Source organism: Panthera pardus, unplaced genomic scaffold (genome assembly GCF_024362965.1).
Source record: "Panthera pardus isolate Hobbes unplaced genomic scaffold, ASM2436296v1 HiC_scaffold_22, whole genome shotgun sequence".
Lineage (NCBI taxonomy): Eukaryota > Metazoa > Chordata > Mammalia > Carnivora > Felidae > Panthera > Panthera pardus.
In genome coordinates this window covers 57,760,738-57,776,264 of record NW_026526788.1, presented here as the reverse complement: position 1 = coordinate 57,776,264, position 15,527 = coordinate 57,760,738, and the positions used below count along the sequence as shown (strand labels likewise).

At 46.4% G+C, this 15,527-nt stretch overlaps 2 protein-coding genes across 4 annotated transcripts; both read left to right on the top strand.

The window, feature by feature from the left end:
• Positions 1-1,835: 1,835 nt before the first annotated feature.
• On the top strand, positions 1,836-3,149 carry LOC109272680 (uncharacterized). The gene is made up of 3 exons (XM_053910125.1): positions 1,836-1,933; positions 2,146-2,628; positions 2,758-3,149. The coding sequence occupies exons 1-3, from the start codon at positions 1,836-1,838 to the stop codon at positions 3,125-3,127; spliced, it is 951 nt and encodes a 316-aa protein (XP_053766100.1). The 3' UTR covers positions 3,128-3,149.
• Positions 3,150-3,276: 127 nt separating this feature from the next.
• Positions 3,277-13,472, top strand: SLC25A28 (solute carrier family 25 member 28). 3 transcript variants are annotated; one of them, XM_019459102.2, is made up of 5 exons: positions 3,701-3,814; positions 8,461-8,538; positions 10,076-10,304; positions 11,380-11,436; positions 12,613-13,472. In XM_019459102.2, exons 3-5 carry the CDS (start codon positions 10,082-10,084, stop codon positions 13,128-13,130), a joined length of 798 nt encoding a protein of 265 aa, XP_019314647.1. In that variant the 5' UTR covers positions 3,701-3,814; positions 8,461-8,538; positions 10,076-10,081; the 3' UTR covers positions 13,131-13,472. The 3 variants fall into 3 exon arrangements, with proteins under 3 accessions (XP_019314645.2, XP_019314647.1, XP_019314646.1); XM_019459100.2 differs by lacking the exon at positions 8,461-8,538 and having other exon boundaries at positions 3,277-3,814; XM_019459101.2 differs by lacking the exons at positions 3,701-3,814; positions 8,461-8,538 and adding an exon at positions 3,821-4,122.
• Positions 13,473-15,527: the final 2,055 nt, after the last annotated feature.

Below are 15,527 nucleotides of genomic sequence, written 5' to 3'. Positions count from 1 at the left end.
CATATGTGGCTCTCACACTTCTCTCATATTTCCTTGGTCAAAGCAAATCCACCGTTATGCATAAGCCATGCCTATCTTTAAGGAGGTGGGAAGAACAATCCTTACCATGTACCTGGAAGGATGGGAATCCCAGAGGTGAAGCCCCTGAAGCCAGGGAATCCCAGAGGCAGGACATTCAAAGGTTCTTACAGTATAGATGTGAAGGTATCAGATACTGGGAAAATGAATCAAAAGGAAGGAAAAAGAAAGCACAAATGCTTCAGAATATTTCTAAAGGATAGCTACAGACGACCTCCAGCTTTAGAAAAGGAACATTTTGGAGGAATTGGTTGGAGTGGGAAGTGGAAGGGGCTAAGTTTGGAATGAACATGCCAAGTCAGATATTAAGGTGGATGTTCACCCTCTGCCTATCTCCCCAATCTCATCCTGTGTCACCTCCCCTTTCTCTCACCATGTTCCAGCCACACTCACTTTTGCAACCTTGTTCTCTCCGCAGGGTTATTGTACCTACTGTTTCTTCTGGAATGCTCTTTTCTGGGTTTGTCATTTAGAACTTATCATGGTGTCATCTCCTCAGAAAGGCCTTTCCCAGTCCAACAAACGTAGCCACCTAGTCACACTTTATCACACCTATTTCAGTATCAGAATCATACCTAGAGTTAACTGGTATTTTTGTCTATCACCCTCCCCTCATTAAAAAAGTAAGCTTCATGAGGGGTGCATGGGTGGCTCGGTCCGTCGAGCATCCGACTTCGGCTCAGGTCATGATCCCACGGCGGGGGTCAGGTCATGATCCCACGGCGGGGTCAGGTCATGATCCCACGGGGGCCTGTGGGTTTGAGCCCCGCATCAGGTTCTGTGCTGACAGCTCAGAGCCTGGAGCCTGCTTCAGATTCTGTGTCTCCCTCTCTCTCTGCCCCTCTCCCACTCACACACTGTCTCTCTTAAAAATAAATAAACAGGGGCGCCTGGGTGGCGCAGTCGGTTAAGCGTCCGACTTCAGCCAGGTCACGATCTCGCGGTCTGTGAGTTCGAGCCCCGCGTCAGGCTCTGGGCTGATGGCTCGGAGCCTGGAGCCTGTTTCCGATTCTGTGTCTCCCTCTCTCTGCCCCTCCCCCGTTCATGCTCTGTCTCTCTCTGTCCCAAAAATAAATAAAAAACGTTGAAAAAAAAAATTAAAATAAATAAATAAATAAATAAACATTAAAAAGAAAGAAAGAAAGAAAAAGTAAGCTCCATGAGAACTCCACGGACTGTGACCTGGGTCACCAGCTTCAAGTACAGAGCTGGCACTCAATAAATATTTACTGAATGTTCACATGGAAATTTTAGTTAAGAAGTATGCAATGAAAGAAATATAAGTCCAATGAGAAAAGCAGGTTTGGAATGGTAAGGTTCTCTAAGGTGGTGAAGATGAACAAGAAGCATTAAACCTTTAGGAATGTTCTCCTTCAGTCGGTAGAAAAGTGTCAGAGACTGAGGAGTCTAAAACGTAGAATAAAGTGGCTCCTAATGAGGAAAAAAATTTCAGTGAGGGATGGGTCAGTGAGGCCACGAGGGAATAAGAAAAAGGCCATTGCATTTGAAAAGGTCATTTGTGACTACCGAATTAAGGAGTAAAAATGTAGGGCTGAAGGAGAAAAAGGACATAGCAGGCATAACTCATTACTGGAGTAGTTTGGCAGTAAAGAGAATTAGTACTCTAGCAGGATTGAGTGGTTTTCTTTTTGTGAGTCCTATTCATTTTTCAAGGGAAGTGAGCTAGAGAAGGGGAAAGATGTAGAAGAGGGGTTCTTAACCTGAAGTTCATGGACCTCCAGGTGTGTGCATGGGGGATGGGAAGTGGAGGGGCGAAGAGGATTGGTAGCTTCATTATTTTCCAAAAGGTCGAGAGCCTAAGGTTAATAACCACTGCTGAGGAGAGACAGAATAGGTGAGTAAAACAAAGTTAAAAACAAAAACTCCCAGAGGCCCAGAGAAGGGCCAGCTTCAGAGAAAAAAAGGACAATCTCTTCCTTAAAGAAAAGCTGTAACCAGATGGGAAAGTTCACAATTGCATCACCATCTCAGCAAAACAGGTAGAAAGACTGAGCTGGAACCAGTGGGAGGCTTGTACAAACACGCCCCAGAGAAGGGATACTGAAGGAGGGCAGACGGAGGAGCGGGGAAAGCTCCTGCGTTCACTCAGACTAGCCAGCAGCCCTCGTGTAGCTCCCGCGCAGCAGCGTCGCCCAGGAAGTGGTGCTCGAGGCTGGGGCTCGCTGGCAATGTCCTTCACCCGAGAGCGCCCCTCTTAAACCCCGGCGGACCCGCCCGGGAGGGAGAGCGGTCTTATCACAAAAGGCAGTCACCACCAGGCAGCGGTGGTCATCGGCGCGTCAGCTTCGGGGAAAGTGGTACGTCCGAGCTTCTCCACAGCCGCCGTACTTTCTGTGCTTGTTGCGGCAAGCTGTCTCCAGACCCGCCTCTCCGCCTGTCGTCATCTCTGAATCATCCCGCCCCATTTCAACATCTCTCTTCCCTCCCTCCAGCTCTCGGCTCGGCGCAGGACCCAGCGACAGCGGGCCCCGGGGAACTCATTCATTCAGCAACTGCGGGGTTTCCAGGGCGACTTCGGGTGCAAGCCTGGTGAGGCGCGCTAGGGCCTGAGGAGCACAGGGCCTTCGGGAGTCGGCTCGCGAGCTGCACGAGACGGGGTCGGGGGCATCGCTCCAGATGCGACCAGTCTAACGGGCCGCCGCCCGCTTGTCGCAACAGCTTCCCGGAACGGCCCGCGGGCCGCGCCAGGGGATACCCGGCTCAAGCTGGCTCCACCTCACGCCGGCCGGAGATCCCGCGGGAACAGAGCTCTCGGGCCAAAGCCGCCTGCACGCGACCCGCGCATCCCGGGATTTGGGGCGGGCGCTCGAACGCAGATCCTAACGGCATCCGTCAGCGGTTTGACCTTGAAGGCCTGGCACCACGCCCCATCCGCCCCACAGGGTACCGCCTGGAGCTCCACAGGCGCCAGTCTGGGGCCCAAATCCGGCCTCTCTCGCCCCTGGGCTCTTCGCTCTCTTCCGGTAGCCAATCGGATCCCGACGTGATGCGGGCCAATGGCCGCGGTCAAAGTATCAAGAGTGGTTGAGCCTATCAAAGTTCAGCCTTAAGTTTCTCCCGCCCTCCAGAAAAGTCGGAGGGCGGGTTGATCTTACATGTTGGCCAATCAATAGCCAATAAACAAGAAGCTTCCAAGATCAAAGGGGAAGGGGTGGAACCTAAGCAGTAGCAACGCCACGGGGTGGAGGAATGACAGGCCACTTCTCTAATACCACACACATTTTTTCCCTACGAAAGCAAAGGGGCGGGGATAACTTGGCAGCTGCACCAATGGCTGGCTGAAGGGCGTGTCCGCGGGCCAAGCGGGAGCCGGAGGCCCCGGGCTCTCTGGGCCGCGCCTGAGGCGGACGCGACGGGGCCGGGGGGCGGTGGCGGCAGTGGCGGCAGCGGCGGCGAGGGTGGGCGCCGCAGCTGGCCCGGGTGGATGGAGTTGGAGGGGCGGGGTGCTGGCGGTGTGGCGGGGAGGTCGGCGGCTGGGCCGGGGCGGAGCCCCGAGGAGTCGGCGCTGCTGGACGGGTGGCTGCAGCGGGGCGTGGGCCGGGGGGCCGGCGGCGGGGAGGCCGGGGCCTGCAGGCCCCCGGTACGGCAGGATCCGGACTCCGGCCCGGACTACGAGGCGCTGCCGGCTGGAGCCACTGTCACCACGCACATGGTGGCGGGCGCCGTGGCAGGGATCCTGGAGCACTGCGTGATGTATCCCATCGACTGCGTCAAGGTGAGACCTGGACCGGCTCTGAATCCGACCTGGGGCTGACCCGACCCCTGGGTCCTGTCCCGAGCCAGGATCCTGGCCGAGAGCCGGAGCCGACATGGGTTTCTTCCTGGCTCCTGCCACCACCACACGATTCGACCGATGCGCCATGCAAGCAAGGTCCCGACTGGGAATTGAACCCAGTCAGGAACCAGGACCCATTTCTAACCGTCAGTGAGATCTGAATCGGGACTGTGGAAAGAAAATCTGTCAGCCAAAGTCTGGATCCTAGACGGGACTAAACAGGAATAGGGTGGGATGGGATGGAACAGGTAAGTGCTACTAATTTGATTACGGTGAAGACAACTGGGGTGAATCAGACTCCGAATAGGATCTTAATGCCTTGAAGATGCTCTCTGGGCGAGTGCTTTTACAAGAAACTTGCTGTGTCTTCCCTTAACAGTGTTGGGGCAAGAACGGAAATCTGAAATGTCTCGGCTAGATAAATGATTTACTTATTAACTCTTAAGCCATGAATGATTGGAAGTCATTGTGCAGTCAGAATTCATAGCTCCAGACTGGAAATGATTTGGGAAAACCCATGTTCAGGAAAAGGTTTCGGTTTCTCTGTGCAGCAAGCATGACACCCCACCTATTTCCTGAACATGAAAACTAAACTGGGATTAGGATTTTGTATGGGGGCACATAGGCCCCCAAACGAGAGATGAACCTGACAGTGTGTTTCTTTAGCCACCTGAATTTGACAAAAAGGGGAAAGTTGCCTAGAAGGGAAGCATGATTTTGAAAAGCAGATGTAAGTGTGAAGAAAATGAAATAGGATTAACATGAAGGCATGATTCCTGTGAAAGTAAAAACTAATGGCAACCACAACCAAGCAGACTGATTAGTGGGTACAGAAGTCGGGTGCTTCTGAAGAAAGCTAGGTGAAGAGGGAACAGATTGTTCTTTACAGTTAATCTTGTGCATTAGGAAAGGTACCAACCTCTAAAAGTGAGGACTAAATTGAATGAGAAGTAAATTCAAGGGGGCTGTTGAAGTAAACGTATTGAGAAAGAGAGTGGTACCTCCTTTACCTATCAGGGGTAATAGTCAAAACAGTATTCTCACAGCTCTTTGACGTGTGTTTTCTCCTCAAATTAGACAAATGTTACATATTCAAAAGGAGAGAATACCGAGTTGGGAAATACAAAGTCTACCTCTTCTGCTTCTTCCTGATTCTGGGACTACCACATGTTTTCATAAGTAGTGTGGATGAGGAAATGGGGAAAGTACTCATTAAGCTTTGTGAATGACATTGAGTTGATAGGAGTTTTCTAGTGCACTGCAAAGCAACTCCTACCAGTGGCCATCCCTATTGAAACTGGTAAATGAACTTGGTTAAAATGGATATTAGAACTTTAAATACCCTTGTCAATTGGGAGGAATAGAAATAAAAAGTAAAATCTTTGCAAGAGAAGTAAAAGGATCATTAATGCTCTAACAGTATTAAAATGTAAAATGGGCAAGTACAAATAAAAAAGATGCAGACATTTATGTAATAAAGTCTAGGTTGAATGTGAGTTGTTAATGCTATATATCCAAAAGTTAATGTGATCTAACTGCAAAGTAAAGTAACCTCCCAATACTAAGACTGTGAGTAGAGAGCAGGAGCTAGCAGGGTCTAGGGTGCTATGTTTCAGGATGGGTATCAAGTGAAAACTAGATCAAGGAAAGCAATGAAAATTATTTAATGACTTGAAAAATACAATGTAATAATGTGATTGACTTAGGAATATTACTATAACTTGTCAACTGAAGTGTTGTCCTATTACCTTGGTAGGCTATCTTCTTATTCCATGTATTTACATAATGCTATTGTTGCTGTAAACATTTTATAAATTTCTTTGTTAGAAATCCCTTTAGAATATTTGGGTGCATATCCTTAAAGAGGGCAGACCTTTGTCCTGTCACAAGATGTGGTCGATTTTTTAGTAACAGACCATTCAGAATCAAAAATGGTAGATAAGGTGGGAGATCAAAATGGGTAATACTGATTGGAGTCAGAGAGAAGGTAGGAGCAGAAAGCAAGGAGCCTGGTTTATTCTTGAGGCTGACAAACCCACTGAGGAAACACTTCTGAAAGAGGAGTTCCAGAAATATTTTGCATAATCACAGCACTGGTGGAATAAGTTACTTCTAGCCTTCCAAGCTGTTTTGAAGAACAGTTCTTACTCATTTACATAAGCTTTGAAATTTGTGTTTTAAAAAAGTCCTATAACATTATAGTTATGCCTCAAAGCCCTATATTAAAGAATTAATTATTTGACCTGGAGGAAAAAAATGCTCAAGAGTCTTCAAAAATACAAAAGCTTATTTTAGAAGAATCATTTTCATTTGTCATTAATGCTGGGATTTAAATGACTAGAGGGAACAACTAGGTGAGACCAGTAGGATTTAGTGTCACTAGGATGTTAAACATTGTTGTACAGATATGAAAGTAAAATTCAAATCTCTTCCTTCAGAAAGGCCTTCCCAGTTCACTTGTCCCAGGGTTTCCCAGTTCCTCTTTTACCATAAATGGTGGTGGAGAAGAAGAGCAGCCCAACCATCCCTAAGACTAGAAGCAGGTATCTGTGTTGGAGCCAAAACAGCAACCACAGTGTTTGCAAATGAAAGTTGACATTGCCTCTTGGCATGTAAGCCAGTGCTACCCAGCCACTTCTCAGGGTCAAGTTGATTTAAAATATCCTTGGGAGGAACCTAGCATAACCTTGCCAGGCCATAGTTATTCAGCCAACTATTTACATGGTCATAATAGGGAGGTTTGGGAGCCCAAACATATCCCAGTTTTCCATTTCTGGACCTCAGAGGCAAACATCAGACTTTATCTATAGGGATAGGCTCTGCAACCAAAGCAGTCAGAACTCTTCTCAAAATCATCTAAGTACCCTCTTGTCACCAACGTGCTGCTATTTGGCTCTGTAATCGTGACAAAGGGAAATAAATCTTTGCCAAACCCCAGATGTAAATGGTTATCTATACACATTCACCAATGAAAGGTTAGGAAATGGAAACATTGGCATATTTGACTTTCTTGTATCTAATAATAATTATTCAGTAAATGTCAACTCTTCTTGTTTGCCAAACACTAACTGATGTGCCTTACATACATTTATTCGTTTAATCTGTGAAGCGTTTTCATGAAGTACACACCATTTTCATTATTTTACACAACAAGAAAAGGAAGCAAGTTAGGTGGCACAGTCATGATTTGACCCCAGTCAGGCTCTCGGGCCTTCCATACAGCCTCCCCAAAGTAGATTTCCAGAGCCAAGCAAGGCACAGAGTTTCACAATAGTGCTCAGTCCTAAATGTGAACTTCAGATTGATAGCCGGACATAAAAAATCATTATAGCCAAAGAGAAACTTGAAAGTGAAATAGGAGCACCTGGGTGGCTCAGTTGGTTAAGCATCCGACCCTTGATTTCGGCTCAGGTCATAATCTTACAGTTTGTGAGTTCGAGCCCCACATTGGGCTGTGCACTGACAGTGTGGAGCCCCCTGGGGATTCTCTGTCTCCCTCTCTCTCTGCCCCTCCCCACTCACTCTCTGTCTCTCTCAAAAATAAATAAACATTAAAAACAATAAAGTGAAAACAAGAAATACAAAAATGAAACCTGATTTATTAGTGGCTAAGGACCAGTTAGTTGCCCATGCATATTTGTGAAATGACATACACAAGAGACAACACTCCCATGATCTATACATTCTAAGATATAAACACATATTTCCTAGAATCATGTTTGAAGACAATAAAAAGCCTTATATTTGTAGTACTTCATAAATTGCCAATGGCTTTTACGTGCCCTGACTCTTCAAATGCCCATAATAGCTCCATTAGCCATTCTTAGTTTCATGTTGTAGATGACAACACTGAAACTCAGGTTAAGTGACATATCCAAGGCCACACATCTAGCAAAGCTGGGGCTGAAACTCAGGCTTTCTGACTGAAATGTGGCTTGTTTTTTGCCAAACCACTTACCTATTAGTTTATTTGGCTTTTCTTCAAAGCTAGTGGTTTTTATATTAAAGGCTATTCATAAATTCTTAGAGATTTGATCTTTCTCCAAAAGAAAGATTTATTGGCCCACAAATTTGGGGAGCCGTATTCATTTCTGTATTTGGCATAGCTTATGCTTGGTTCCTCTCCATAAGGGTGTAAGTAGAATCGTGAATTAGAGTTAGGGGTATGTATGATACCTACAGTCCAGGTTTCTCTTGGGGGTGAAACGTTCCACATCTCTGAGGCCAGACCTTTCAAGGCTGGTTGTCCAGATAATGCTAGTGACTTCAGCAGAGCAGTACAGCTTCTGAACATTCTCCCTATGCAAGAACAGTTTTGAACAAACCAATGGAAACACATAATTGTTAAGCCACCAGGATCAGTTTATCTTTATCAGCAGCTGTAGCCAGCAAAGACCTGTAGTCGCTGGGTAACTCCTCTGATGGATTTTATACCCCGTGAGTGATGGGAAAGATCTGTAAACACATGCTTTATTGGAACTTTATGGGTTTCTTTTTTTGAGAAGTAGAATGAATGTATCAAGTTGTAATAAGTGGTAACTGTATTTCTGATTGCATTTACAGTAATTAACCTTTGAACTTTCCAGTTCTTTGTTGGTAGCAGACAAGAGAAAATAACTAGAGGAATGTGGATTGCTTACAGCTAACTAGGACCTGTTGATCTGGTTAGTTTTTTTTTTTTTCCCTCATGCTTTTGACAAGAGACAACACTCTTGGATTGCAGTTGGCCAAAAGGAAGGTTCAAGCTTTTAAATCCAGACTGAACCAGTAATTGGAATGAAGTAGGAATTTAAACTATACTTGGGCATAAATTGCCCTTCTGGCTCACTAATAGTCTCCTTCTTACTTTGTGAATTGGTGCAGACACAGCTAAGATTCATTCGTTTGTTCATTCATTCATTCAACAAACAAATCTTGAGTGCTTACTTTGTTCCAGGCACTGGACATTGATTTTATATTGTTAGTCTCCATGCCATCTTAATCTTGAAATGGATCAATAGACAAGAGTTTTTCACTGGGAGACAAACCTCCCTCTGAGGGTCTGTGATTTGGTGAATGTTTCGAAGAGATTCATTTCCCAAATCCCAACCAGACTTTGTCCAGGAACATTATACAAAGTGTCTGCCATGTACTTTTGTCCCAATCATTGAATCCTCTGGAAATTCCATGGATTCTGTTTCACAGAGACTGATTTAATTTGATGCCAGTTTGGGGATTCATTCAGTTTTGATTAGAAATCTGGGAGCCCCTTCAGTTTTAGAGACAAAGTTAGTTTCCACCTTTCATAGTCTCAAGGCAAATGCTCTTTCCCAGAAATAGAGCAGCATTGATTACAAATGTTACTTCTGCCAAGAGTTTAACCTACAGGCTCAGCTGCCAATGCCAAATAATCCATGAAAGTCAGATAATCATCAAGGATGTAATAAAGGATGAGCCATCGTCTCATTAGTCAGTATAGTGTGTGGTTAGGAAGCAGGCCCAGGATCAACCTTCAGAAATAAGGCATAATGTTGTAGACAGTAAATAGTTGACTTTAGAATCTATTTGTAACGAACTCTTGGCCTGGGTTTATTAAGGCACAAAAGCAATATCTCCTGAAACAGGCTTGATATTTGTTGCTGGGGCTATGAATCATTTCAGAGTTCAAGCATACTTCCTAAGCAGTTATATTCTTTTTTTTTTTTTTTTTTTTTTTTAAAGGCAGAGCTACAAATATATCCTCCCTCTGTTTCTTTTTTTTCTTTTTCTTTTTTTTTTTTTTAATTTTTAACGTTTATTTATTTTTGAGACAGAGAGAGACAGAGCATGAATGGGGGAGGGTCAGAGAGAGGGAGACACAGAATCCGAAACAGGCTCCGGGCTCTGAGCTGTCAGCACAGGGGCCCGATGCGGGGCTCGAACTCACGGACCGCGAGATCGTGACCTGAGCCGAAGTCGGCGCTCAACCGACTGAGCCACCCAGGCGCCCCGTAAGCAGTTATATTCTTGAGAAAAGAATGGTGTTCCCTTCATAGATGACTAGCAAAAGGTCCAAGCCTTGGAAAGGTCAGACATAGATTTGGGAGTAAAACTGGGTGTCAGGTAGCACTCCCGCACATTGGCATGATTCCACAGAGGAGTGTCCCAAGCCTGAGTGCTGAAGTTACAACGTTGAATAAGAAGTTGGCATCACTGACATTGCACTTCTTTCTGTAATTTCAGACCCGGATGCAGAGCCTACAGCCTGACCCAGCCGCCCGCTATCGAAATGTGTTGGAGGCACTCTGGAGGATTATAAGAACAGAGGGGCTGTGGAGACCCATGCGGGGGCTAAACGTCACAGCAACAGGCGCAGGGCCTGCCCATGCCCTCTATTTTGCCTGCTACGAAAAGTTAAAAAAGACATTGAGTGATGTAATCCACCCTGGGGGCAATAGCCATATTGCCAATGGTATTGAGCCTTCCTGTGCTGGTTCCCCCACTTTCTCAACTCTTTGGGCTTTGCTGCTGTCAATGCTTTCCAGCCTCAGCATGGTTTGGAGCTGAAGCTTTGGGCTGGGGTAGGCCAGAGTATAGGGGAGGGACTTCCAAACCTGACGTTCTCAGACAATGGGCTGCTTCAACCCCACCCCTCTTTTGGGACACCTCAACAAAGTGTTACGGTATCTTCCCTTACCTACCAGCTTGACTTCTTTCATCTCCCTGCATCAACTTCTAATGCCCTGGTAATGTGGAGACACATTGAAATACTCCCACTGTATATATCTTGATAATCGGGTGGTGTCCTGCTCCTTGGGGCAGGATCTGAGGTGACCCAGCTGCCCAAGGAAGACATTAATGGAGCCCCAGCTCTTTGCATCACGTTTTCAGGATCCTAACTGACCAGAGGCAGTTTGTGTTGTTGAGGACACAACAAGGCCTCAAGTGAATTGGGGTTGAGCCAAGAGACTTCTGCACAGAAAAACCAGAGGGTTGAAGGCTATGTGAAAGTAAGGGAAGGGACAGCAGCCTGATGCTTGAGGATTGAAAACCAAACTGAGAGGAAAGTTGAGAGATATGGTGGTTAAGGACCTCAAGGAAAGGTCTAAATGGATAGATGTTAGAGTTTGGAGTTGGAATGGGCAGCACAGGGGCAGCAGGATGACAGGTGAGATGGTGTGGGGCAGATCTGACCACCGCCCCTCATGTTCTCCCTCCACTGGAGGCAGTTGGTGCTGGCATCCCTTGGCTGCAGTGTACCTGCTTCCTGTTTGGGGCATAAAGTGCATTCATTCTCAGAAAAGTCTTTATAAAATCTGGGTTGTTTTCTTTGACTCTTTTGGCCTTCCTATTATACATATGGAATGTAGACTGGTAACCTTACTAAGTTGGTGGGAACAAATATCTTCATTTTTCAGAACAGGGGCTCGAGAGCAGTGGGTTCCCTCTCCCTGCTGTTGTTTAGCCTAGCCACTCCCTTCACTCTGGTGCCTCAATCAGTTGTCCTCTTCTGGCCTCATGTATGGCGATTGTTTTCTCCTTTGCAGGTGCGGCCGGTTGTGTAGCAACATTACTGCATGATGCAGCCATGAATCCAGCAGAAGGTAATGATTCCTCCACCTTTCCCCCTGTGGGCCACTGCACCTGCATCTCTAGGCTTCTCCTTTATTTCTGGTTTGCGGAGGAAAGACAGGGAGCATCCCAGCCATTTTGGGGGGGGAAATCCTTTTGTGTTACCGTTTCTTACCAGTAGAGGGCGCCCCCCCCATATTGTCAGTGGGTAGGAGGAGCCCCTTAGGAAGCAAATTCATTGAGCTTTAATTCATCTTTGGGGCTTCCCTGAAAAAAGATATGGCTCTACTTGGCCTATTCCTGGGTTTTCTCGGAAGTCCTCTTTGTAGTGGATTTGATCTCATCTGAAAATTTAACAGAGTATTTCACTTTTCTTCAAAGAGGTAAAGATGGATTTTGACATTTAAAAATCCTGCCATTCTTATTAGAATGAAGATAGTCGAAATAGGAATGAAAGGGTAAATTGTAGAGCTCAGTTCCTGCCCGGCTGCTTGGATCTTGGCTTCTGAGCTGGAGAATGAGGTACTCAAACAAACGTGAAGGGATAGCACAGTTGCCATGCTCTTTAAGCTCCAGCCCTTTACCAGTCTGGGCAAGGCCATGGTGTGGAAAGGGCCAAAGCTAAGCTGAAGACCCAGGGCTCATACCATGTTATCTACTCAAGAGAGTAGATGTTTGGAAACTAAAGCCACAGTCTTCTTGGTTAAGAACTGTGTTTTCTTTCTGGTAGCCCTTCTCCTGAGGAGGATAACCATCCTCATGTCATAAGAGTTGGGTGCTCTGCATACCTGAGGATTGGGATTGTTAGGGCTATCCGTTCATTATCATGTTCACTGCCACTGAGTCATTTCTTCCCTGGGGTTTTACGAAAGGGTAAGATCATAATAGGTTGGTAATTTTTTCAAGAAAATCTACTGGAGTTTCTAAACCATAGATGTATCTTGTGTGTTCACTGGTTGGTTTTAAAGAAATCCTACTATAAGTCAGTCTGTTATTTTTTGGCCCTTTATCAACCTTCTCCTATCCCCTTCTCTCAAAAAAGGGAAACTTTAATTTATTAGACTGATAGCTCACTCATCCTTTTTTTTTTTCCCCTCTCCATTCCAATGGCTGACCCGCTGACTCGGGACTCTGAATCTGGACACTCTTGCTCACCGGTTGATTGCTGGCATCATTTCCTTCCTTCTTCTTGTTGATGGCACTACCAGTGGTCAAGCAGAGGATGCAGATGTACAACTCCCCATACCACCGGGTGACAGACTGTGTACGGGCAGTGTGGCAAAATGAAGGGGCCGGCGCCTTTTATCGTAGCTACACCACCCAGCTAACCATGAATGTTCCCTTCCAAGCCATTCACTTCATGACCTATGAATTCCTGCAGGAGCACTTTAACCCCCAGAGACGGTACAACCCCAGCTCCCACGTTCTCTCTGGAGCCTGTGCAGGAGCCGTAGCTGCCGCTGCCACAACCCCACTGGACGTTTGCAAAACACTGCTCAACACCCAGGAATCCTTGGCTTTGAACTCAAACATCACAGGACATATCACAGGCATGGCTAGTGCCTTCAGGACGGTGTATCAAGTAGGTGGTGTGACCGCCTACTTCCGAGGGGTACAGGCCAGAGTAATTTACCAGATCCCCTCCACAGCCATCGCATGGTCTGTGTATGAGTTCTTCAAATACCTAATCACCAAACGGCAAGAAGAGTGGAGGGCAGGCAAGTGAAGTGAAGTAGCACACGATGCAGCCAGGGGTCCAGCACTGCTGCGTCCTGCCTGCTCCAGCCACGTTCTCGGTCTCCTGGCATGCTCCATCCGGCCTTGAGTGGAGGTGGAAGGAAGGTAGAGGGTTCTCCCCAGGCTACTGGTGTTTTGGCTAACACCAGTTCCTGCCAGCCTCCGTTGCCGCCACCTTTCCTTCCAGGCCCTAAGCAAGTGCAGCAAAGCACAGCACAGTACCTTTGCTAATAACCTTTCTCCATCCTGGGCCTGATGACCTACTCTAGACTGTTACAGAGGGACAAGCAGCTCATTCCCCTGGTTCCTAATAAAAAGCCTTTAAATTAAATGGTTTCATTGGATTTGTTATGCCAAAGGGGAAGTGAAATGCTTTTAAGTATTCTGACTTGAAGCATCAGTCAAGGGGTCCAAGAGGAAGGTGTGTTGTATATGTCTGCAGTCTGGGTTCTTGCTGGTTTTCATAGTGACTCAAGACTTTGGAGCCCTACTCCCCCTCGTTTTAGTATTAAGCTCCAAGGAATCTCCCTGATGGCAGGAACAATGGCCTTTGACAGATCCTAGCTAAACAGGTGTTCTTGATCCCCACTCTTGCCTTTTCCAGGGGACAATGGCACAGCACAGAAGAGGCAGACTTCTCTGCTCTCTCAGCTCGGCCTGCCAGAGTAAAACTTGGCACACGGCACTTTGTTTTCTAATGTAGTTGCAGAGCAAGAGTTATTTAGTGAAGCTTCAAGACCTAAGGATTATGTGGTAAATAATCAGACCTTTCATTGGGCCTTAAGGCTTTTACAAAGTACTTTATTTAACGTGTGTGACTATGCTTTGCTCTCACAAGGTCTGTGAAGTAGGCAGTGCAAGCATCACCTCTATTTCACAGGTAAAGACAGCTCAGAGAGGCTGCCTCTTGCCCCAGTTCTCACAGTAAATGCAGAGCTGATACCCCAACCCAGATCTTTGGCTCTCAGAAGTGAATCTAATTGGGTCTTCTGGCAGATGGGAAATGAGTGGAGCGCACGTACCCCAACCTGCCATCCCCTGAAGAAGCTCCCTCCCGAGGATCACATAGGCTGTGTCTGCAGACTTGCAGGGATAGGACTTTAACTGCTTTGTGGGTTGGTCTGTTCCCTTTTTTGGATATTACCAGTTATTAGCAAGTTCTTCAGTGCACAGAGTGGAAATCTACCTCCAAGAAGGTCCATCTGTCATCCTTGTTATGTCATCTGTCATTCATTCATTCATTCACTCATTCATTCATTCAATAACTATTGAGTGTCTGTCAGACACTGGTGTTGGGGTTATGGTGATAAATAAAACCATCCCAGCCCTCAAGGAGCTTACTGTCTGGAGAGGAAGACAGATGTAAACAGGTACCTGTAAGATGGCAAGAAACATGCATAAGAATACCCAGCCTGGCCTTGGGTGACTGGGGGTAGCTTCTGGAGGAAGTGACATCTGAGGCGACGCCTGGAAGGCAAATAAACTAACAGGTGAAGAGAGGAGAAAGACCTGGAGGTAAGGGAGAATAAGAAGTGTCCAGGGTCAGCACACAAGGGATTTGGTAGGACTGGCAGTCTGGGCAAGGCATGCACCTGGAGAGCTAAGCAGGAGCTGAGTCTTAAAAGCAATGCTAAGGAGTTTAGAGTTTATTCTGAAGGCAACACAGAGGCATTACAGATTTTAAGCAGAGGTGTGGTATGATCAGATTCACAATTTAAACAGATCACTTAGGCTCTCTGGGAAAGGATTAGAGGAGCAAGACCGGACGGGCAGGTAGACCTGATGGGAGACTGTCACAGTCATGCAGGCATGGCTGCACGGTGGTCTTGACCAGGACTGTGGCAAGGGAGACAGAGAAAGTGCCAGACTAGAGCAGTGTTAAGGCTGTAGAAGCAATAGAAATCCATTACAGAATAAATCTTGTCCTTCCTTCCACCTGACAGCCCTTCAGGTCTCTATGGAGAATCACGTCTGAATGCACTTGGAAAAAAAAACAAACAAACATCAAGAAAACAGCAGGGTCTCCTGTTCTAAGCCTTATTTAAGGAAGCCATGCTGCCCCTCTGGTTTAGTGATGGAAAAGAGAGATGTTAACAGTCCTAAATTGTGGTCACTGGAGTTTGAATCGCCTATGGAGTAAAAAGAGCATGCTGAAATCATTGCAAAGGTCATTTGAGAGGGTCTGCTAGTAAAAATGTAAGAGAGTAGCTGCCTCCCAGCACAGATGAGGCATAAGAACAAAGGGATGCCTCTCCAGACCTGTCCCTGCAGTCGGCTTTACAAAGCTCCTGTTCTGGCAGGGTATCCAGAGCACAGTGGGCACTGTGGCAATAAGGCCATTTCTCAAGAACAGGATACAGGTAATCTAAAAGAATGATAGTCACTA

Coding starts and splice junctions, on each gene's coding strand:
- LOC109272680 (XM_053910125.1), top strand. CDS start 1,836: ATGGGAAGTGGAGGGGCGAAGAGGATTGGTAGCTTCATTATTTTCCAA. Junction 1,934..2,145: donor GCTGAGGAGAGACAGAATAG/GTGAGTAAAACA, acceptor GGGATACTGAAG/GAGGGCAGACGGAGGAGCGG. Junction 2,629..2,757: donor CGACTTCGGGTGCAAGCCTG/GTGAGGCGCGCT, acceptor TTGTCGCAACAG/CTTCCCGGAACGGCCCGCGG.
- SLC25A28 (XM_019459100.2), top strand. CDS start 3,524: ATGGAGTTGGAGGGGCGGGGTGCTGGCGGTGTGGCGGGGAGGTCGGCG. Junction 10,305..11,379: donor CAATAGCCATATTGCCAATG/GTATTGAGCCTT, acceptor TCTCCTTTGCAG/GTGCGGCCGGTTGTGTAGCA. Junction 11,437..12,612: donor AGCCATGAATCCAGCAGAAG/GTAATGATTCCT, acceptor TGGCACTACCAG/TGGTCAAGCAGAGGATGCAG.